The following is an 18,268-nucleotide window of genomic DNA, read 5'->3' as shown; positions in this document are numbered from 1 at the left end:
TCAGGAGCTGTAATGCTGGGTGGCTAGTTTGCTGGGTGATAAAACAGCACCAAATATTTCGCGTCCTGTGAATTAGTCATTCGTTGTCGCCGTAGTAGTCTATTTAGTGAACGTTGCATTGTGGGAGTTGTGTCCTTGCACATGATGGCGGACGCTTTTGGAGACGATTTGTTCAGTGTGTTTGATGAGGAACAAACCACCTCTACTAAGACTAAATCTGCCCCCACGGCACCTGAAACAGGGTATGTATGCTGTCATTTTTCATTCGGTGACTGGGATCTATAGTCTACCAAGTAATGGCAGGCAGCTGTCTAACGAGCTGAGTGAGCAGCATGCACAGACCGCGTCATGCCATGGCTAGACAATGCTAGCTAATGCTAGCCCCTGTCCACGTTATAGCAATCTGAGACCTGTAGCAGCAAGCTAGATATTTGGGTCGCTAGCTAACTATTGACAGGACCTAGTATGTTGGACTCGTAGCTACACACGTATAATGATTACCGATAAGCTATCCTACACATACTACACATTTTACCCATTCATACTAATAGATTTTGTGGGAATTGCAGATTTATTCATCTTTTAAATGTATTTAGAGTTGTTGCATTGTATCCCCGTCTAAACTAATTAAATGTTATCCATTTGTTAGCCTCATACGACTAATACTGCTCCCCTCTCTCCTGTGTTAGGAAAGCAACCAGTAAAAATGGCAAAGAGGATGATGCCCGCTCTATTACCAAGACCAAGAGGGAAGCAGACAACGATGGCACAGATGAAGTTGTGTTTGTCAAGAAGCCCAAGATTGTGACAGTATCCACAGAGGAGACAAAGTAAGACGACATGACTGAACAAGACTTATTTTGTTATTGTTTACGTCATTTCAGATGTAAGTGTTTCATTATCAAGTATACAGTGTATGATGATGGGCCTAATTTTGAATGTCCTCTCAGTCTTGCAGACCTAATGCCCAAAGTGAAGGTGGAGCCAGTTGAGACAGTGGAAGGATGCACTCACGAGGTGAGTGCTCACACATAATGTTTGGCACACATCAAGTATTACCGTTTGTGTACACTTTGTGAAAATGTGCTTTTCTTGCTTAAACAGGTGGCCCTGCCCGCCGATGAGGAGTACGTACAGCTAAAGCCTCGAGTGGGAAAGGCAGCCAAGGTACTTCACATCTATCTAATTATGAGACAAAAATAACAGTCGGAAAAATATGCCCTTGAATGAGTACTGTCTTCAATTGAAGCCCCCACCTACGTGTTCTGCTAAAATCCTCCTGGTATTTTTCCTGTAGGAGTACCCTTTCGTTCTGGACCCCTTCCAACGTGAGGCCCTTCTGTGTATCGAAAACAACCAGTCTGTGCTCGTGTCTGCCCACACTTCAGCTGGAAAGACTGTGTGTGCAGAGTAAGTTTGGCTCGCTGAGGGTCTTGATTTGTTTGTGATGTGGCATGTGATCCGGCATAAGCCAGATTCTAATCCATGCAGATATGGGCATATGTATGCACTCTAGGCCATGGTGCTAGACCACCGGGCCACTATGCAATGTTTTTGTTGAGTGAGACACTGAATGTGGACACAAAGCCTCTTTCTTCCCTTTTCTCCCTCTCTCTGTCCTATCTTACAGGTATGCCATTGCTCTAGCCCTAAGGGAGAAGCAGAGAGTGATCTTCACCAGCCCTATCAAAGCCCTGAGTAACCAGAAGTACAGGGAGATGTACGAGGAGTTCCAGGATGTCGGTCTGATGACCGGTGATGTCACCATCAACCCCACTGCCTCCTGCCTTGTCATGACCACTGAGGTATGACAGCGACATTACCTCATTAACTTTGCATCTACTCTGCCTTTTTGTTGATGCTGATGTTTAATTTTCTTGGAGGGTTTATTTAGATATGTTCTTTAATATTAATTAGACTCGATTGAATGTTGTTTCAGATCTTGAGGAGCATGTTGTACAGAGGCTCTGAGGTGATGAGGGAGGTGGCCTGGGTTATCTTTGACGAGATCCACTACATGAGAGATTCAGGTGTGTGGGACCACAACAAAACACCACTCGGTGTTGTTTTGGCAAGGCAATATTGTTCAACAAGTTAACAGCACAGCACTTTGCCAACAACACTGTGTCCTCAATATCAATGACGACTCTACCCTAATGCCTAATTGGTTTCCTCACAATATGGCAACGCTGACTGGTTCTGTTACTGAAATCTAAATGCCATGTGTGTTGTGATGCTCTGTGTCCCTGCAGAGCGTGGTGTGGTCTGGGAGGAGACTATCATCCTGCTTCCTGACAACGTGCACTACGTCTTTCTGTCTGCCACCATCCCCAACGCCAAGCAGTTTGCAGAGTGGATCTGCCACCTCCACAAACAGGTGTGTTTAAGTTGGAACCCTTTAATGCTTACATGCATTGGTTGTAAGATAAGATCTAATACCTGCTTACACATTTCTTTATATTAAATGTGTCTGTTCAGTGCTAAACCTCAGGATTACATGCGCCTAATGTTGACATCTTGTCTCTATGCAGCCGTGCCACGTGGTGTACACAGACTACCGGCCCACCCCCCTGCAGCACTACATCTTCCCAGCAGGTGGCGATGGACTCCACCTTGTGGTGGACGAGAACGTAAGTCACACACAGCTGCAGGATCTTCTGTCATGTGCCTTAGTCTTTACTGTGAAACTGCAAGTTTTACTTTGCAAATGGGTATGAAAATGCACTTTATGCTTGTGTTTTCGTAGGTGTGTCCTAGATACTTTAGTGCTGTCGTGTGTAAACGTTTCAATTATTTAGTTGAACTCCACACCTTGCTTTCCTCAGTCAACTGACAGGGTGGCAGAGTGGATAGCTTAGAGCGTGGAGAGCACATACAGCTCCTGACAATCATTATTATTTAGATTTGTTGGCACTGTCTGTCAGTGGTATGACCAAGCATGCTATTGCTTACCTAATTATATTATAATACTAGAGAGAGCTTATAAAACTAATCATTCACTGTTGTGACTGATCTATCAAGAACACTGGCTGCATAACAGCCAGATGCATCTTAAAGATTTAGACTTATGCTTTGTCTCTAATTTTGTTTCATCAAAATTCCCTTTACCGCATAATCCCACCTGTATGGTCTCAATCTCAGTTAATGATCGAATGTGAAAGAATGTCCTGACCCCAGGCTCTCTGTGCTGTGGTCTTCCCCCAGGGAGAATTCAGAGAGGACAACTTCAACACAGCCATGCAGGTGCTGAGGGACGCAGGCGACTCTGGGGCCAGCAGTGGAGGGGGCAAGTGGGACCCCAAGGGACGGAGAGGTGGAACAAGAGGTGTGTGTGTTAGAGACAGATGCACCTTGGTTTCATTTCATAAGACCATAATCTCAATGAGTGATTCAGTGTTGTGTGAAAGTCATCTGATTAAAGCATGTGAATTAAAGAATGTGGTGTGTGTGTGTCTCCCTCAGGGCCGTCTAATGTCTTTAAGATAGTAAAGATGATTATGGAAAGAAACTTCCAGCCCGTCATCATCTTCAGCTTCAGTAAGAAGGAGTGTGAGGCCTACGCCCTGCAGGTGTCAAAGCTGGACTTTAACACAGGTACTCCCTTCGAGCTTTTCATTATCAGGATCAGTCAAAAGTTACGCAATGTTTTAATATTAAGTGTATAAATCAATTTGTTCCATCTCTCCAGCCATTGGGCTGCGTGAGGAAACTAACATCCACTGATTTGAACATGTACTGTAGCATGCTTACTTAAACATACATACATTCCCACTAAACGTCACACATACTAGACACGAAGAACCTCTCGCTGTCGTGTCGAGAAACGCCTCTGGGAGGTTGCACTGATGTGACCTTGAGCAGGATAAATATGGCCTGCAGAATGAATTGGTTCACCGTGAAACACAAGTCAGAGCCCTCAGCCCTGCATTTCTGGCGAAACTTCACGCTGTTTTGTGTGTGTGATTCGATTAAGTGAGTGCCAGCCAGTCTGGGGGACAATGTGAATAGTCTCTCCTCCATCGGACATGAATATGACCATTGTGCAGTATCAGCTGTTTATAGATGTTGGCTCCTCTTAGTGAGAAGATGCATTATGATGGATTAGTCCCGGAAGGAAGAAATGTTGTGTTGATGGCATGACCCTGCCCAGCAACAGAGGCTTTTATCGACCAGCTGTTTTCAAGTACATGTAGCATGGAATACATACAGGAAAAAATAGACATTGTCCTTCTTTTCTTTTCTTTTTTTTCTCCTCTTTGTGGTCATTGCATTGCAACCATACGGTTGCTGAAACCCTTTCAGAGTACTGAACTTTGAATATCGGCCAATACCATGTACCGATCCAATAAAAGGCTCTTTTATTTGAATGTAAAATGCGACTGCCACCCATCAAAACACTGGCCTTGCAAGTTTTGCGACGAGCTGTTTTTATCAATGTCTGTCTCAAGCGTGAAGTAATGACATGTTTGGAACGTTTTAACGACTTATGGAATGGCATCGGACCGGTAAATGGCATTCCCTATCTCAGATTCCCGATCCAGCATTTTAGGCCAATATCGGCCCGATATAAAGTCATCTTTGAGAGAGCTGTCGGTATATGGAGAGGCAAATGGTCTGTCTCACTTGCACACTTTGGTATTTTGTGAAGTATTCCTGTGGGATTAGACCTGGTTTCTTTTCAGTGTTTTTAGAAACTGTTGCTGGCCCTTTGTTCAGCTCTACAGTAGCTTATGCCTCAGGTAGGAGGGTCACAATTGTGCTGCGGAGGACCATATGAAGGGAGAGCCAGGTTCTTTCTCTCTCAAACTGTTCTGGCTGGGGTATCTAATGCCTTATGACGCATTGTTTCTGGGCTCTGTTTATGGAACAGTCAGGCATGGCTTACACTGGGACGACTGGAATCAGGCTGCCTGCCCTGGACTCTGCAGCATCAGACTGACTCTAACATATAGACACACGTCAGATTTCTGTTACATAGACACAGGTGTTAGGTGTCTCTGTAAAATAGGTCACACACATTAGGGTTGAGGCAGAGCACCTTATGCGCTGTCTTGTCATCTGACTATCTCTGGTGATAGTCGGGCTACGCAGGCTCACTTCTGTCGTGTTGCAGAGGCCAAACGCACTGTGGTGAGAACTTGTAGGCTTTAAAGCCCATTAGCTCAAGTACATGTGTCTGTTTGGGGCCTCGGAGACAGAACATTAGCAGAATGTTTATGAAATGACTGGAGACGCGTGCGTGAGTGCCAGTCAGTGTTTTCAGAGAGTGAGTATGGGTCCTGGGCCAAAGGGCTGATGTAAGGCAGCGTGACGGCTGTGGTGTGTCTGCTGGTTCTGTCAGGGTGTTTTTTTACCGGGGTTGTGGGACCCTTGTGTAGTTAACAGCCAGGCCTTCTCAGGCACCAGTGGACCGTGGCAGAGTCTCACTATGGCCACTTACCTGTTGGGTTCCGTCGGGAGACAGATACACACACACACACACACCCCCACAGCGTGCAAGTACAATTACATGTATTTGAATATGAAAATCGCTGTGGGTCATCAGATTTACTTGTACATTACTCCAGTTGGCCTCAGTTCCACCCTTTCGGGGAAGTGTGTGTGTGTGTGGGTGGGGGGGGGGCAGCAGCACTGGCTACACTGTGCACACTGCTGATGTCTGGATGTGTAGTCCGAGTCAGCTAACTGTTAACCCTTCATGTCAATTTCCGTTTGTGTTTTTTCAGATGAGGAGAAGAAGCTTGTGGAGGAAGTTTTTAACAATGCCATTGACTGCCTGTCAGATGAAGACAAGAAACTTCCTCAGGTGAGGTTAGGCGTCTAATACTCAGGTTGAGTATGAAGTTGAATATGAAGAGACCCGTGAGGGGGACCCACCACACTCGCTGGTCACATTGAAAGCTGGAGTGTTTTGTTTGCTTACATAGCCTACACACTGTCCTCACTTGAACCAGCGCTCCTCTGGCGCCTTGTTAGCAGTTATAAAAACTCCTCATTTCCTAATGCGCCCTTTTATGAACCGAGCTCTCATCACGCTAGGCTATTAAAGCGCCACGAAGCGTTAACATTTCGTACACGACGCCACACAATGTCAACAGAGGCACACAAAAAAACGTGTAGTGTACTCCCGTAGTCTTCCCTCATACACTAATAAATAAGTCCGTGAAAGCTAAGTCGTCTTGATGTCCCGGTCATAAGTGGATATATAGCCCCGCCACATAAGCCACAGCAAAGCACGACATGAATGTGCGAACTTGTTTTGAAATGGCTCTGTGACACGGTGGAGAGTATTTCAGAGTTTCTGAAGTATGTGTTTTTAAGAGGGCCCGTAAAAGTTTCCACTCTCCGTGGCTCAGGCTGGCGGCTTTGATTACACACAGCGTTTTGATTTCTCTCGGCCCGTTTATGCAGTTCGGGCTGGTTTGGATTTGTCCCCTGCGTCTTTGTTTCGGTGGTGGTGTTTATTAGCTAGGCTCTGTGGTGGTCATGTGTGATGGAGAAGAAGGCTGCCCATGTTGAGCTGGGTCTGGCCTGTTCTAATGGTGAGAGAACCATGTGAGAACGTACCTCCACAGAAGGGCACAGACTGTTTTTTTTCTTTTTCTTCAATGGGTGACGTGTGTGTGTGTTTTTCCAGGTGGAGCATGTTCTGCCCTTACTGAAGAGGGGTATTGGTATCCACCACGGAGGACTCCTCCCCATCCTTAAGGAGACCATTGAGATCCTCTTCGGCGAGGGGCTGCTTAAGGTGGGCTTGGCTCTCACCTGCTTCACAATCACAACGTGACCAACACCGTCACTGTACTCCTGTATGAGTGAGGTCAGGAGCCTAAATGATGTGTTTTCTCTCTCTCCTCAGGCCCTGTTTGCCACAGAGACCTTCGCCATGGGGATCAACATGCCCGCCCGCACCGTCCTCTTCACCAGCGCGCGCAAGTTTGATGGCAAAGACTTCCGCTGGGTAATAACGCTCTCTTCTACAGTAACTGCACGGTGCATGTATTATTTCCTTAACCTGGTTTCAGATCTGTATGTGCATTCGCTGACTTCTTTAAAACGTGCCACGTCAATGATGGAGTTGCCCGAAGCCCCACACAAGTCCTGTGTCCAATCAGTGTTGAATGTTCCCTCCCCCTGCGTCTGTTTAAACCCTGCTCTCTCTGCCTGTGCCACATCAGCATGAACAGTGCCATAACATGTCAGCATCGTAAGAGCATTCTCTTCATCATAACATTAGATCAGCCACGAAGATGATTGAGGTAGTCGGGTCACGAGGCAAATTCAATACATGTGTATCTCTCTGTCTTGGTAATCCCTGCTATGCTGCAACCTGACAGATGTGCCCCAGCTCATAGTTGACATATCGCCTACGTCCTCTCTCCGTCTCCTTGTTTACGGCCTCACAGTTCCCGCTTGGCTCTGCGCCCCATTCCCCCTGGCCGCCGTGATGCCTTTATAAGGCTGCGGAGCCAGGCCCTGACGTCAGATAAACAGCCACGTATTGTTTGTGTGAGCTGGGGGCCGTGAATCAAGCTGCTGGGAATAAAAGGCCCAGATCATTACCCCTCTGGCTCTGGTGAGAAGAAAGGGAAGCTGCTGTCCAAGATGCTCGCGAGGAACATCTGGAGTGGGATGACGGTTCCAGAAGCACCACGCAGTCATTATAGTTTAATACCCTGCCCGGTTTTCACTACAGTCCGTTCATGTAAGATGAGAAGCGTGCCCCCGGAGCCAGAGTTAAACTGAAGGCCGTATGATGATATACTTGAGACAAATATGCAGAGTTATGACACATGATCAGCATATGATCAAATTCGCATGACAATGGCACAAACCAAGATGTCGGGGTTAGTTCATGGGTTTCTAGTCCAAGACCAAAGAGTGTTGTTGATTAATCAAAGCCGTGTGTGTGGTAGAAAAGAACGTGGCAAATAAACTCACTCTTTCCCTCCTCCATCTTAATGTGTTGAATAGGTATCAGTGCATGAAGCAATGTCAGCAAGCTAGCTTCAGCAATAACCTTTGCTGACTCTTCAAGCTTGAAATAATGGTCTTTGCCTCTGTGTGTATGAATCTGTCCACTACTTGTACTGACATGGATGACATGGTTTTCCTTCTACTCGGAACCAAAACCAACATGTCATCAGATGTTTGTTTATTCAGTATTAACGTGTTGTTGTGTTCCCCTGTTAGATCACGTCTGGAGAGTACATCCAGATGTCGGGCCGTGCAGGCAGAAGAGGGATGGACGAGAGGGGCATCGTCATCTTCATGGTGGATGAGAAGATGAGTCCAGCTGTGGGGAAGCAGCTGCTGAAGGTACTGACAGACATAAGACACTTCTGCTGTGTCAGTGTGATCAGCAGACCGACTGCTTCGGTCACGATACACGGCCGATTGACTTGCCTGGCTGCCAAAATTATTGGAGGCAATTTGCTTAACGTTTGCATTTGTTATTATGACAAGTGTTCCATGTTGACCCTGCGCAGCTGTGGAAGACTTGTAGCACCACATCAGTAACTCACCATGTTGTACTAATCCCCCCCCCAGCCGCGCCGATGTCACAATACACCCTGCGCCAGACACTTCCCAGCATGTAGCTAAAACGACTCCATCCGCCACGCTTTTAGAATGACAGGCCGTGTGAGTGATTGCGCCAATGGGGTTGAGAGCAGCAGGCTCCATTTATAATCACAACTACAGCCAAGACCTTCGTATCCTCTACCCCGAGAGAGTCCTTTAGAGGGTCTCCACTGGGTCATTGAGCTCCCTCTCGACCCCTCAGGTCATACGCAAAAGCACGCAGCCAACACGCTTACGGCTAAGCTTTAGGGAGTCTTTATGGGTTCTTGATATGATCAGGGAGCTCTGTGGACCTGTGGCTAACTAGCTCCAGGCTTCAAACCCGCTCTCGCTCTCAGCGTTTTTCTGGCAGTTTTGTAGAGCTGTGGAGTAGAAGTCTTCTCCAGGGTAAAGGTGAGGTTTCTGGTCTACTGGGGTCTTCAGTCTGGGTCCATTAAGTCTTACACAACGGCCACTTTACAGGATGACAACACGCTTTATCCTGGTCCTACGCATGACAGATTAATGGCACAGAAGGAAAATGTGCTGGTCTGTGGGGGTATATCTCATTTCTCTTTACAGTACTGTGGTAATCTCCACGAAACCAAAGAACTGTTTTGATTGCGAAAGGAATTCTGTGAAACTGCCCTTGGCTTACTCGCGTGGTCTCTGAGCGTTCCTTAGATAATACTAATGTGACTTCATAGTTTGTTACATCTACTCTATTACCATAAGCTTTTACGGATTTCAACTGGGATGTCGTTGAACTCCATTTCAGTCCTAACAAAACTAGTTTTCTGTGTGTTATGTGAATGCAATGTCATATGACTGACTTAAGGTAAATTAACTTTAAACGGTACCATGAGTTCGATGAGTCACTTCACTGTTCTCCTTATCCCATGCACTTATATAGACAGAGAGAGAGAGAGATATAGATATAGAATGTGTCATAGCCTAGCCTAACAGTGCTGTCTGCTGAATTAATGTGTAATATGACCCTCTTTTCCTCTCCCCCAGGGCACTGCTGACCCTCTGAACAGTGCCTTCCACCTCACCTATAACATGGTGTTGAACCTGCTGCGTGTGGAGGAGATCAACCCAGAGTACATGCTGGAGAAGTCCTTCTACCAGTTCCAGCACTACAGAGCTGTTCCCGGGGTCGTAGAGAGTATGTACCTCAAGTGACCTCAACTGTTGCTTCCATACCGCGTGACTGCTGTGGAGAATGTGTTGAATGTGACTATGATTCTCCACAGAGATGACCAAGTTGGAGGAGATGTATAACGCCATCGAGATCCCCAACGAGGAGAACGTCGTGACCTACTACAAGATCCGCCAGCAGCTAGCCAAGCTGGCCAAGGAGATAGAAGAGTTCATCCACAAACCCAAATACTGCCTGCCCTTCCTCCAGCCCGGGAGACTGGTCAAGGTTAGGACCAAATACCACTCATACATTTGCCTGGCTGCACCACACACTCCAATGCTGTGTAGCACATCTAAAGATAAAATGTCCACCAAGCCTCCTCTCCTTGCCTTTCTATGTGTGGGATTCAATGAGGCAACCACATACAGACTTTTCTCTCATGCCTATATACTTTTCTCTCATGCCTATTATCTCTCTATTTTTTTTCCAGGTCAAAAATAATGGTGCCGACTATGGATGGGGTGTGGTGGTTAATTTCTCTAAGAAGGCAAATGTGAAGGTATTCTTATTGATATTTTTGGATTTGTAGACCTGAGACTGTTCTTGCGTCGTCACAGTACTGTAATATCGCATGCTTTTATAATCTGCTGTCCTCCAGGCTTGGATGCTTTGATAGCATTGTAGCCGTGTTGAGTGTGTGTTTCTCTCCTCTCCAGGCTGTTCCAGGTGATATGGAGCCCCTGTACGTGGTGGAGGTGCTGGTCCACTGCAGTAAGGAGAGTGTGAAGAACGCAGCCACAGAGGCAGCGAAGCCTGCAGCCCCCGGGGAGAAGGGAGAGATGCAGGTGGGTGGGTAGATGCTAGTAGACTCAAGACTGGATTCGCCTGGTCTGGTAGTCTGTTGAAGGGTGGAAGCCAAGATTAATGTGGTTTGTTGTAGACCACAGACAACTGATGTGGGTAGACTGCTGTCGTTGAGAGTGGAGGAAATCACACAGCCAAGTAGTTAGGGGGCAGACTGCTGCTGTGTTGCGTCTTGTCCTAGAGCTTTCTTCAAACTAAAATGGAGAGCAACATCTCTGAAACTAAAGGGTTTCAGAAACATTGTTTTCCAAAGATGACTTTGCATATGGCAATATTCTTCCATTAGAAGAATGACACGTTTACAATGACACGTGGCACCATGGAATGTTGTAACCGTCTCCATGGGTACCTTAGCCTCATAAATGTCATTCCAGCCCCAGAGATGTCCTTCAGTTGAGGTTCACACTCACTGTTTTTAGCTGAATTCATTAGCTGTTACTGCTGCATTCCATCAATCATTATGATTCATAATGGAGCAACGGTGTTTCCCATTCGTCGTGCATTCCTTGACGCACTCTCTGTGGGTGTCACCTGTCCTCCACCAATCACCACACATTGCTGCTGTGCAGACTTTCTCCTCCATTTTTGCCTAGTCCCTTCAGAGTCCCGGAGTCACTGTTATTTAGTGCTGTCAGCCAGTCCTGAACTCCAGAGCTCTGAGTTTAGATGACTTTAGCTGCCTCTTCTATTATCCCTGCATGTCTCTGAGGAGCCCTTAAACTCTTTCTGAAACGTTCCCTGCTGCTCTCTGGACTGGTTTCTGGTAAACGCGTTTAGATGAATCCATCCCCCCCCTCCTCCCAGCTGCCTCTGCTGTCTGGCAGGCAGTGTGCACAGGCCAGGGCTGTGTGGGCCAACATCCAACAGCTTCTCCAGCATTAACTGTCTGCGAGTACAGGGGATTGAAGTGAAATGAAAAGGTGGATTAGTTGAATCGGGTTGCGTTTAGATTGTGCCAAGACTGAGAGCCCTTCTGATGTGTGGCAAGACGGTGTTAATCATTTCTGTACTCTTAGGCATGTGGATTTAACACCCTGTTTTGTAGCTTTTCTTCAGCGTCTGTCCCAGCCAATGATGGTGTTGGTGGCTATGTTGCAAATGTAGTGAGTGAGAGATTTTTCCATTCTTCCTGATCAGGTGGTTCCTGTTATGCTCCACCTCCTCACCTCCATCAGTTCAGTCCGTCTCTACATCCCCAAAGACATACGGCCGTATGACAACAGACAGAGCATGCTCAAATCCATACAGGTAAGAAGAACACAGGTGAACACTGAGAAATGTGTTTATTCCAAACTTGGGGCAAATGGAGACACAAAGGATGCATGGGACATGAAAACTGTGTGTGTGTGTGTGTGTTATATGTTCAATATGTTCATCAGACCTTTTGTCTATTTATGGTACCACCACCACCACAGGAGGTTGAGAAGCGTTTCCCAGACGGCGTGCCCCTGCTGGACCCCATTGACGACATGGGCATCACAGACCCGGGCCTGAAGAAGGTCGTTCAGAAGGTGGAGGCCTTTGAACACCGGATGTACTCCCACCCCATGCACAGCGATCCCAGCCTGGAGGCGGTCTATAACCTCTGTGAGCGGAAAGCTCTGGTGAGGATGGGCGGGGAACTTACCGGTGTCTCTTTGATTGGCTCTTGTCCTGTAAGGCTGGTACAGTGTACTGGGGAAGTGATCTTCGCGGTCGTACCCCATGAAAGCCAAGGTCCTCGTTGGTCTGTAGTGGTTTGTTAGTTTACCTTGCTAGTAATGTGTCGGGTTTGTTTTTCTGCCATGTTGATGGAAATCAAAGCCATTGTTTGATAGAATACGTGAACTCTCTTCCTGTCCGAGATTGAAATGGCAACGCATTGACTAAAACAAACACAGGATGTGGCGAAGGACAATATCGGATTGAAATAAGATCTTGCTTTCACTCAAGTCTGGCAGAACTTTCAGAACTGAAATTGAAATGCAGAGGAGGTGATGAAACGGCTTGAAAAGAGGGAGGTGACGTTTTAGAAAAGCCCTTTGTTTCACTACAGTAATGTTACGTTCCCTCTCTTTATGAGTCTGTGACCCTTCTCTTGCAGGGGTCATGGTGTGTGTGTGAAATCCCTACAAACCAGATTACACTCTCTTTGATTGGCTGTGACAAGAGCTTTACCCCTGTTCTAAAACCATCTCCAATCCCAATTGAAGGTCAACCGCCCCCCTCCAGCCATATGGGGGATTGACCTCCAATTAAGCCTTCAACCACAGCCACACAACCCCACCACTTTCCCTAGAAAGACCAAGCTGTCTCTCCAGTTTACACAATGTACTTACTCTTAGTATCTGATCATCTTTGAACCTGTTACTGTACGCCTTGTGACCTGTAAAGCTCTACAAGTTACGACCTCAAATGTGAAATAGGCTAACGCTAACCCATCACTGGCTAGCTAGCTAGCTAACTAACACTGATGTGCTATCAGTACGCCCTTGTCTTCAGACTGGCCTGCAGCATGTTATAATGGACTTGAGTGAGCCCTAAAGTGGATAATGGTCTTAAGCAGGGACAGTTGGTTGCAGTGTGTGTAGCGCAGATGAAAACAGGCATCTGGACAGAGCAAGGCTATTAACCCAGCCCCTCTCTCCCTGTCTCAGCTGGGCCTTTCACACTGATTGGATTGGAGCTCTCTGATTTGTCAGCTACACAACACTGATCCTCATCTGATCTCTGGTTCACTATTGAACTTCTAGACTCTAGTAAACAGTATTAAACCTTATAAGCAACGTTCTTTATTCATCATGCGTCTCTTTGCTATTATTCTACCCCCCCCCCACCCCCCCAAAAATATATTTGCTTCACTGTGTGCCTCATAATTCCCTGAGCCCTTAAAGCTATCCTTATATGCTGCATCTTTGTTTGAATCATTTCTATTTTTATAGAAATAAATAATGCAAGTTATAATGCAATAAATAACAGAATCAGTGTCAGCCAATTGTTATGAATAATTGGTATTGGGCCTGAATTTTCATATCGGTGCATCCCTAGTAAGGTTTCTCTGTGTGCCCTGTCATCTTATCCTCTGTGGGTGTCTCCTAGATTGCGGCCGACATCAAGGGGGCCAAGCACGAGCTGAAGAAGGCTCGCACCGTGCTGCAGATGGACGAGCTCAAGTGCAGGAAGCGCGTCCTAAGGCGCCTCGGCTTCGCCACAGCCTCTGACGTCATCGAGATGAAGGGCCGAGTGGCCTGTGAGATCAGCAGGTAGGGACAGCCCCTGAAACAACAGTTCCACTGAGGACCCTCTGTGGATACTGAGACCAATCAATCAAGCTTTATTATATAGCACCTTTCATACAAAATTGCAATACAAGGTGCTTAACAGTAAAATTGAAAATACATAAGTACAGAACATACAAGCATACATATAAATACATACATATAAGAATAGCAATAGAAATAATAATGGATTAAGAGTAAATAATGATAAATAAAAAAATAGAAGTGCAAATGGGTTAAGAGAAAGCTGAGCTAAAAAGGTTTGTCTTGAGGTTTCTTTTAAAAGTGTTTATGGATTGTGACGCCCTAAGCTCATGAGGTAGGTTATTCCAGAGGCAAGGACAATCGACACTAAAAGCTGCCTCCCCATATTGAGAGCAGTGTCCGTATTGATCTGATGTGTTTCCTCCAGTGCGGACGAGCTCCTGCTGACTGAAATGGTATTCAATGGCCTCTTCAATGACCTGACTGCCGAACAGGCCACAGCTCTGCTCAGCGTCTTCGTGTTCCAGGAAAACGTAAGCATTCTCTCACTTCCAAATACTTGGACGACACACACTTACACAAACCGAGAAAACACACTCATGCCTTTCCCCCCCCCACACACTGAGTTAAACAGCTTCTTTCCCACACACTTCAACTCAAAATGCATTCTTGGCATTTTCAACAAGAACACCCTCTCCAAACATTACAACGTCTAATCGTAATGTTCTCCTCTCTGTCTCTACAATTTCTAGTGTGTTGTAGAATCAATTCCCCTAATCAAGTCTCCTCTCTCAACAAGGAAGTTTGAAAGTCAAATGTTTGAAAAACCTTTGTTTTGGCTTCAGCTCAACCCCTGCCCCCCAATAACTAATTCCTCTGTCTAAACATAATGGTCCGGTCACTCTGCCAAAAGTAGACGTTTGGCACGTTCAGTGTGCTGTAAGCAGGGAAACTCAGAGACAGATTCTAAACTGCTGGCCCCAACATGGCTGTCCTCTGTGAAGGTGTGAGCCTTGTGCTGTGGGCTGAAGTAAGGCTCAAGCTCCGTGTCCGTTGTGGTACATCACATCCAAATGTCTGCAGTGAAGGTTTAGTCTTGTCCTTATTTATCTAAACTGCTGGCGTCCTACTTGTCTGTCGTGAGGCGGTCAACTGAACGGGACTGTGGCATGCGGGTCGTGCGTGCATGCGTGAAAGATGCCCCCTCTTCTGTGTCCTGTCAGTGTGGAGCTGTTCCACCTGCCACCGCTGGTGAGAGAGAGCACAGACAGGCAGGGGATCCCATGGCATGTATTCTGTGGTTCCCAGGGCTCTGCGTCAGAGAGGAGGGCACTGCCAGGGGAAGAGAGTGGGCAGAGAAGGCATGGAGAGAGACAGTCACACCAACAATTAGGACTTCACTGTTAAACTCTGACGTTTTAATTATAGTTTAATTTGTCAATTTTCATAACCAAAAAAATCTGTATTTTAATAACCAAATAACCAAACCATTTTTATTCATATGTAGGAGTACACTGACTGCTTTCAAATGGGAGATCTAAACTTAGATCTGAACTTAAGCTGACCTTGAATGATGGCAGGGTTCTCCCTAAACAATGCAAGAGTGGCGCTGAGCCACACTGGGATCTTGGCGGTGCTCCTAGGTAAACATTCCAAGGCAAATTTAAACATATATATTTAGTAATGATGGAGTACCTGTCTTTGATCGCCAACGACATTGTTGTTAAAAGTGAAAGCGTTCCTCAGTAAATTCAGCGTTTTAGTGGTATTTTTTTTCCACATTTTGACATGAAAAAATGCAAGTCGGCGTTTGATGATACAATCCAGCGCTGCGTTGTTCAAAAATCCTGGGGGAGAACCCTAAGATAGGTCATGTATTGTATAACCTAAGTCTGGCTATAACAAAACTGGAACAAGGGAGACTCCACCTGTGGCTGAAGACAAAGCACAACCTTCACCAGCAGGAAATACAGCTTTGGATGCTTGTGACCTTTACAAATGAATACATATTGCACAATAGAAGTAATGTTAGGCAGATGTTCTAAAGGCAGTTGCTACTAAGTGAGCCAGCATGCTTTTAGAATCATGAGTAATGTCTTATTGACTGGCTTATTTGGAGTGCTTTATAGCTGAGAATAGCACTGTGTTCTTGTGTTTCTCCCCCTCAGGCCAGTGAGATGCCCAAGCTGACAGAGCAGCTAGCTGGACCCCTGAGACAGATGCAGGTAAAGACCGTGCAGCAGACAGCTAAACTGGTTTTTAGCATAGGTTCACACTGTTGAAGTAATCCAACCAAGCATACAGGCATGTTCAACATCACTACAATCCATTGTGTGACTATTCTATTGACTTACCGCCATTTCCACACCCTGCTGTTTTAGTATTCGGCCGAGACCCATAGTCGTGTAGAGGTTTGGTGAAAGGAGTGTTTGCCTTCGTGTGAGTATGCGTGTGTGCTGAAATGTGTGCCTTTAGGAGTGTGCCAAGCGCATCGCCAAGGTGTCTGCGGAGGCCAAGCTGGAGGTGGACGAGGAGACCTACCTCAACAACTTCCGCCCCCACCTCATGGACGTGGTCTACACCTGGGCCAACGGCTCCACCTTCGCACAGATCTGCAAGATGACCGACGTCTTCGAAGGTAACACGCCCAGCAATCAGTCACGAAGAAGACCCTCCGGCGTTGCACATTTACATTACGTTTATGGCATTTAGCAGACGCCTTTATCCAAAGCGACTTACAACAAATACATTTGTTTAAGTAAGTGAATCATCTGTCCAACAGACATCGTAAGACAAAATAATCAATGCTCAAATCAGGGGCCCTTGGCAGTCGTAATGCCAGAACCCTTTAATTTTATTTATTTATTTATTTATTTTTAAATTATAAATTAACAGGAGAGTACTTGTACAGGGGGGTAGTGGGGGTGAAGAGGTCCATATGCTGTTATAATAGCATTGGGTTTTGCTTTGGCATCTCCGACACAGATGTTGTGTGTGTATATGTGTGTATATATATATATATATATATATGCATAGATGGTCAACCAAAAGGAAATAGTGAAACTTAACACGTTTGGTTTTCTAATAACTCGTGGTCGTTCTTTGGCTGTTATGATTTCAAGAACAGTGAAAAAAGCCACATCACACTTTTAGCAGGACTGAGTAGATCATAGGTCTTGATAGAGAAATAGCTGAACAGATCCTTCTAAAGCTCCCCATCTCCCAGTGACTGAGATATCACAAGTATTTGGCTCTGTGAAACTCATTGACGTATGCAGTAAAACATGCATCTCCCTTTTTTTAATTAAAAGGGAGATCAGAGTTCAGTTATCAGATCATTTGGCTCCAAATCCCACGTGGACCTAAGCTGTGAAAGAATAAGGGATGATGCAATGAGTTCATGTTGAGTTGGGAGTATCGGCCCTCTCTGTGTGGGGTGTGGGTATGCCAATGTGGGGGTCACTCTGACACAGGAGATGTGGTACGGTGTGGTGTCATTCTGGTAGAGTTGAGGGCCTTTCAGGATGGTTTCATTTAACCTTTTAAATCACCTTGGGCCCAGTCCTCAGATCTGCTTGTGATACAAACTCTGTCATCAATGGTATGATTTCTGTGAAACTTCAACTGTTTGTGTGTGTTACCCCTGTGCCCTCTCTGTTCTGCTCAGAGTCTTATCAGTCTATCAGGCTGTGGTACTCGATGCTGTGGGAGAGTGTGTGTGTACACTAAACTCTGTGTATGTGTACACTAAGTTGTGTATACACACACTTGGCCGTATACACATACCAACACTTGTGTGTTTTCCGTTCCCTAGGGAGCATCATCCGCTGTATGAGGCGTCTGGAGGAGCTGCTGAGGCAGATGTGTCAGGCAGCCAAGGCCATCGGCAACACCGAGCTAGAAAACAAGTTTGCAGAGGGTAAGATCTGATTATGGCCCTCAGGCTCAGAAAAATCATCGCAAGTGGGGGGCATACCATGTATGGTTCCTCTTAGGTTAATCGGGGCAGCTCACAGACTATAAATTCAGTTTAAATAGAATTTACTCATTTAGGTTTTAAATATCATCAGAGTGACTGAAGGTAACCTCCTTGATAGACAGAACACAAGGGTCTGTGTTTGGTTTTAACTAAATATAAGAAACTTCATTACAGCTAACTTGTGACCTCACCAGTCAATGATCTAGAGTGATGAGTTTTATAGACCAGTTTGTTGTCAGGACACTGTGGGTGTCCTGACAACTACAGCTGTAGCTTGATAGAAAAATAAAAAAAGAAGTACAGTATACTCATGTTGCTGTGTTTTTCTTCCAGGTATCACAAAGATCAAGAGGGACATTGTGTTTGCTGCCAGCCTTTACCTGTGATTGGTTGTATTTTGTATGACAGATCTGTATTTGTTGATTTGAGTGTATCTTCAGTGTGTCTTTCATCATGACACTTCAGACAAATTACACT

At 45.8% G+C, this 18,268-nt stretch overlaps 1 protein-coding gene across 1 annotated transcript; it reads left to right on the top strand.

Annotated features, from left to right (window-relative positions):
• The first annotated feature begins 133 nt into the window (after nucleotides 1-133).
• On the top strand, nucleotides 134-18,265 carry mtrex (Mtr4 exosome RNA helicase). The gene is made up of 27 exons (XM_083670065.1): nucleotides 134-242; nucleotides 690-830; nucleotides 951-1,017; nucleotides 1,105-1,167; nucleotides 1,298-1,410; nucleotides 1,631-1,805; nucleotides 1,940-2,030; nucleotides 2,253-2,377; nucleotides 2,532-2,630; nucleotides 3,205-3,325; nucleotides 3,463-3,594; nucleotides 5,727-5,806; nucleotides 6,638-6,748; nucleotides 6,860-6,961; nucleotides 8,194-8,319; nucleotides 9,580-9,730; nucleotides 9,819-9,991; nucleotides 10,197-10,265; nucleotides 10,423-10,551; nucleotides 11,708-11,818; nucleotides 11,986-12,174; nucleotides 13,649-13,812; nucleotides 14,240-14,345; nucleotides 15,981-16,037; nucleotides 16,288-16,450; nucleotides 17,627-17,731; nucleotides 18,125-18,265. Exons 1-27 carry the CDS (start codon nucleotides 142-144, stop codon nucleotides 18,175-18,177), a joined length of 3,117 nt encoding a protein of 1,038 aa, XP_083526191.1. The 5' UTR covers nucleotides 134-141; the 3' UTR covers nucleotides 18,178-18,265.
• Nucleotides 18,266-18,268: the final 3 nt, after the last annotated feature.

Source organism: Argentina silus (genome assembly GCF_951799395.1).
Source record: "Argentina silus genome assembly, chromosome: 5".
Classification (NCBI taxonomy): Eukaryota; Metazoa; Chordata; class Actinopteri; order Argentiniformes; family Argentinidae; genus Argentina; species Argentina silus.
Note: the sequence above shows the minus strand (reverse complement) of the source record. Positions and strands in the feature narration are given on the sequence as shown.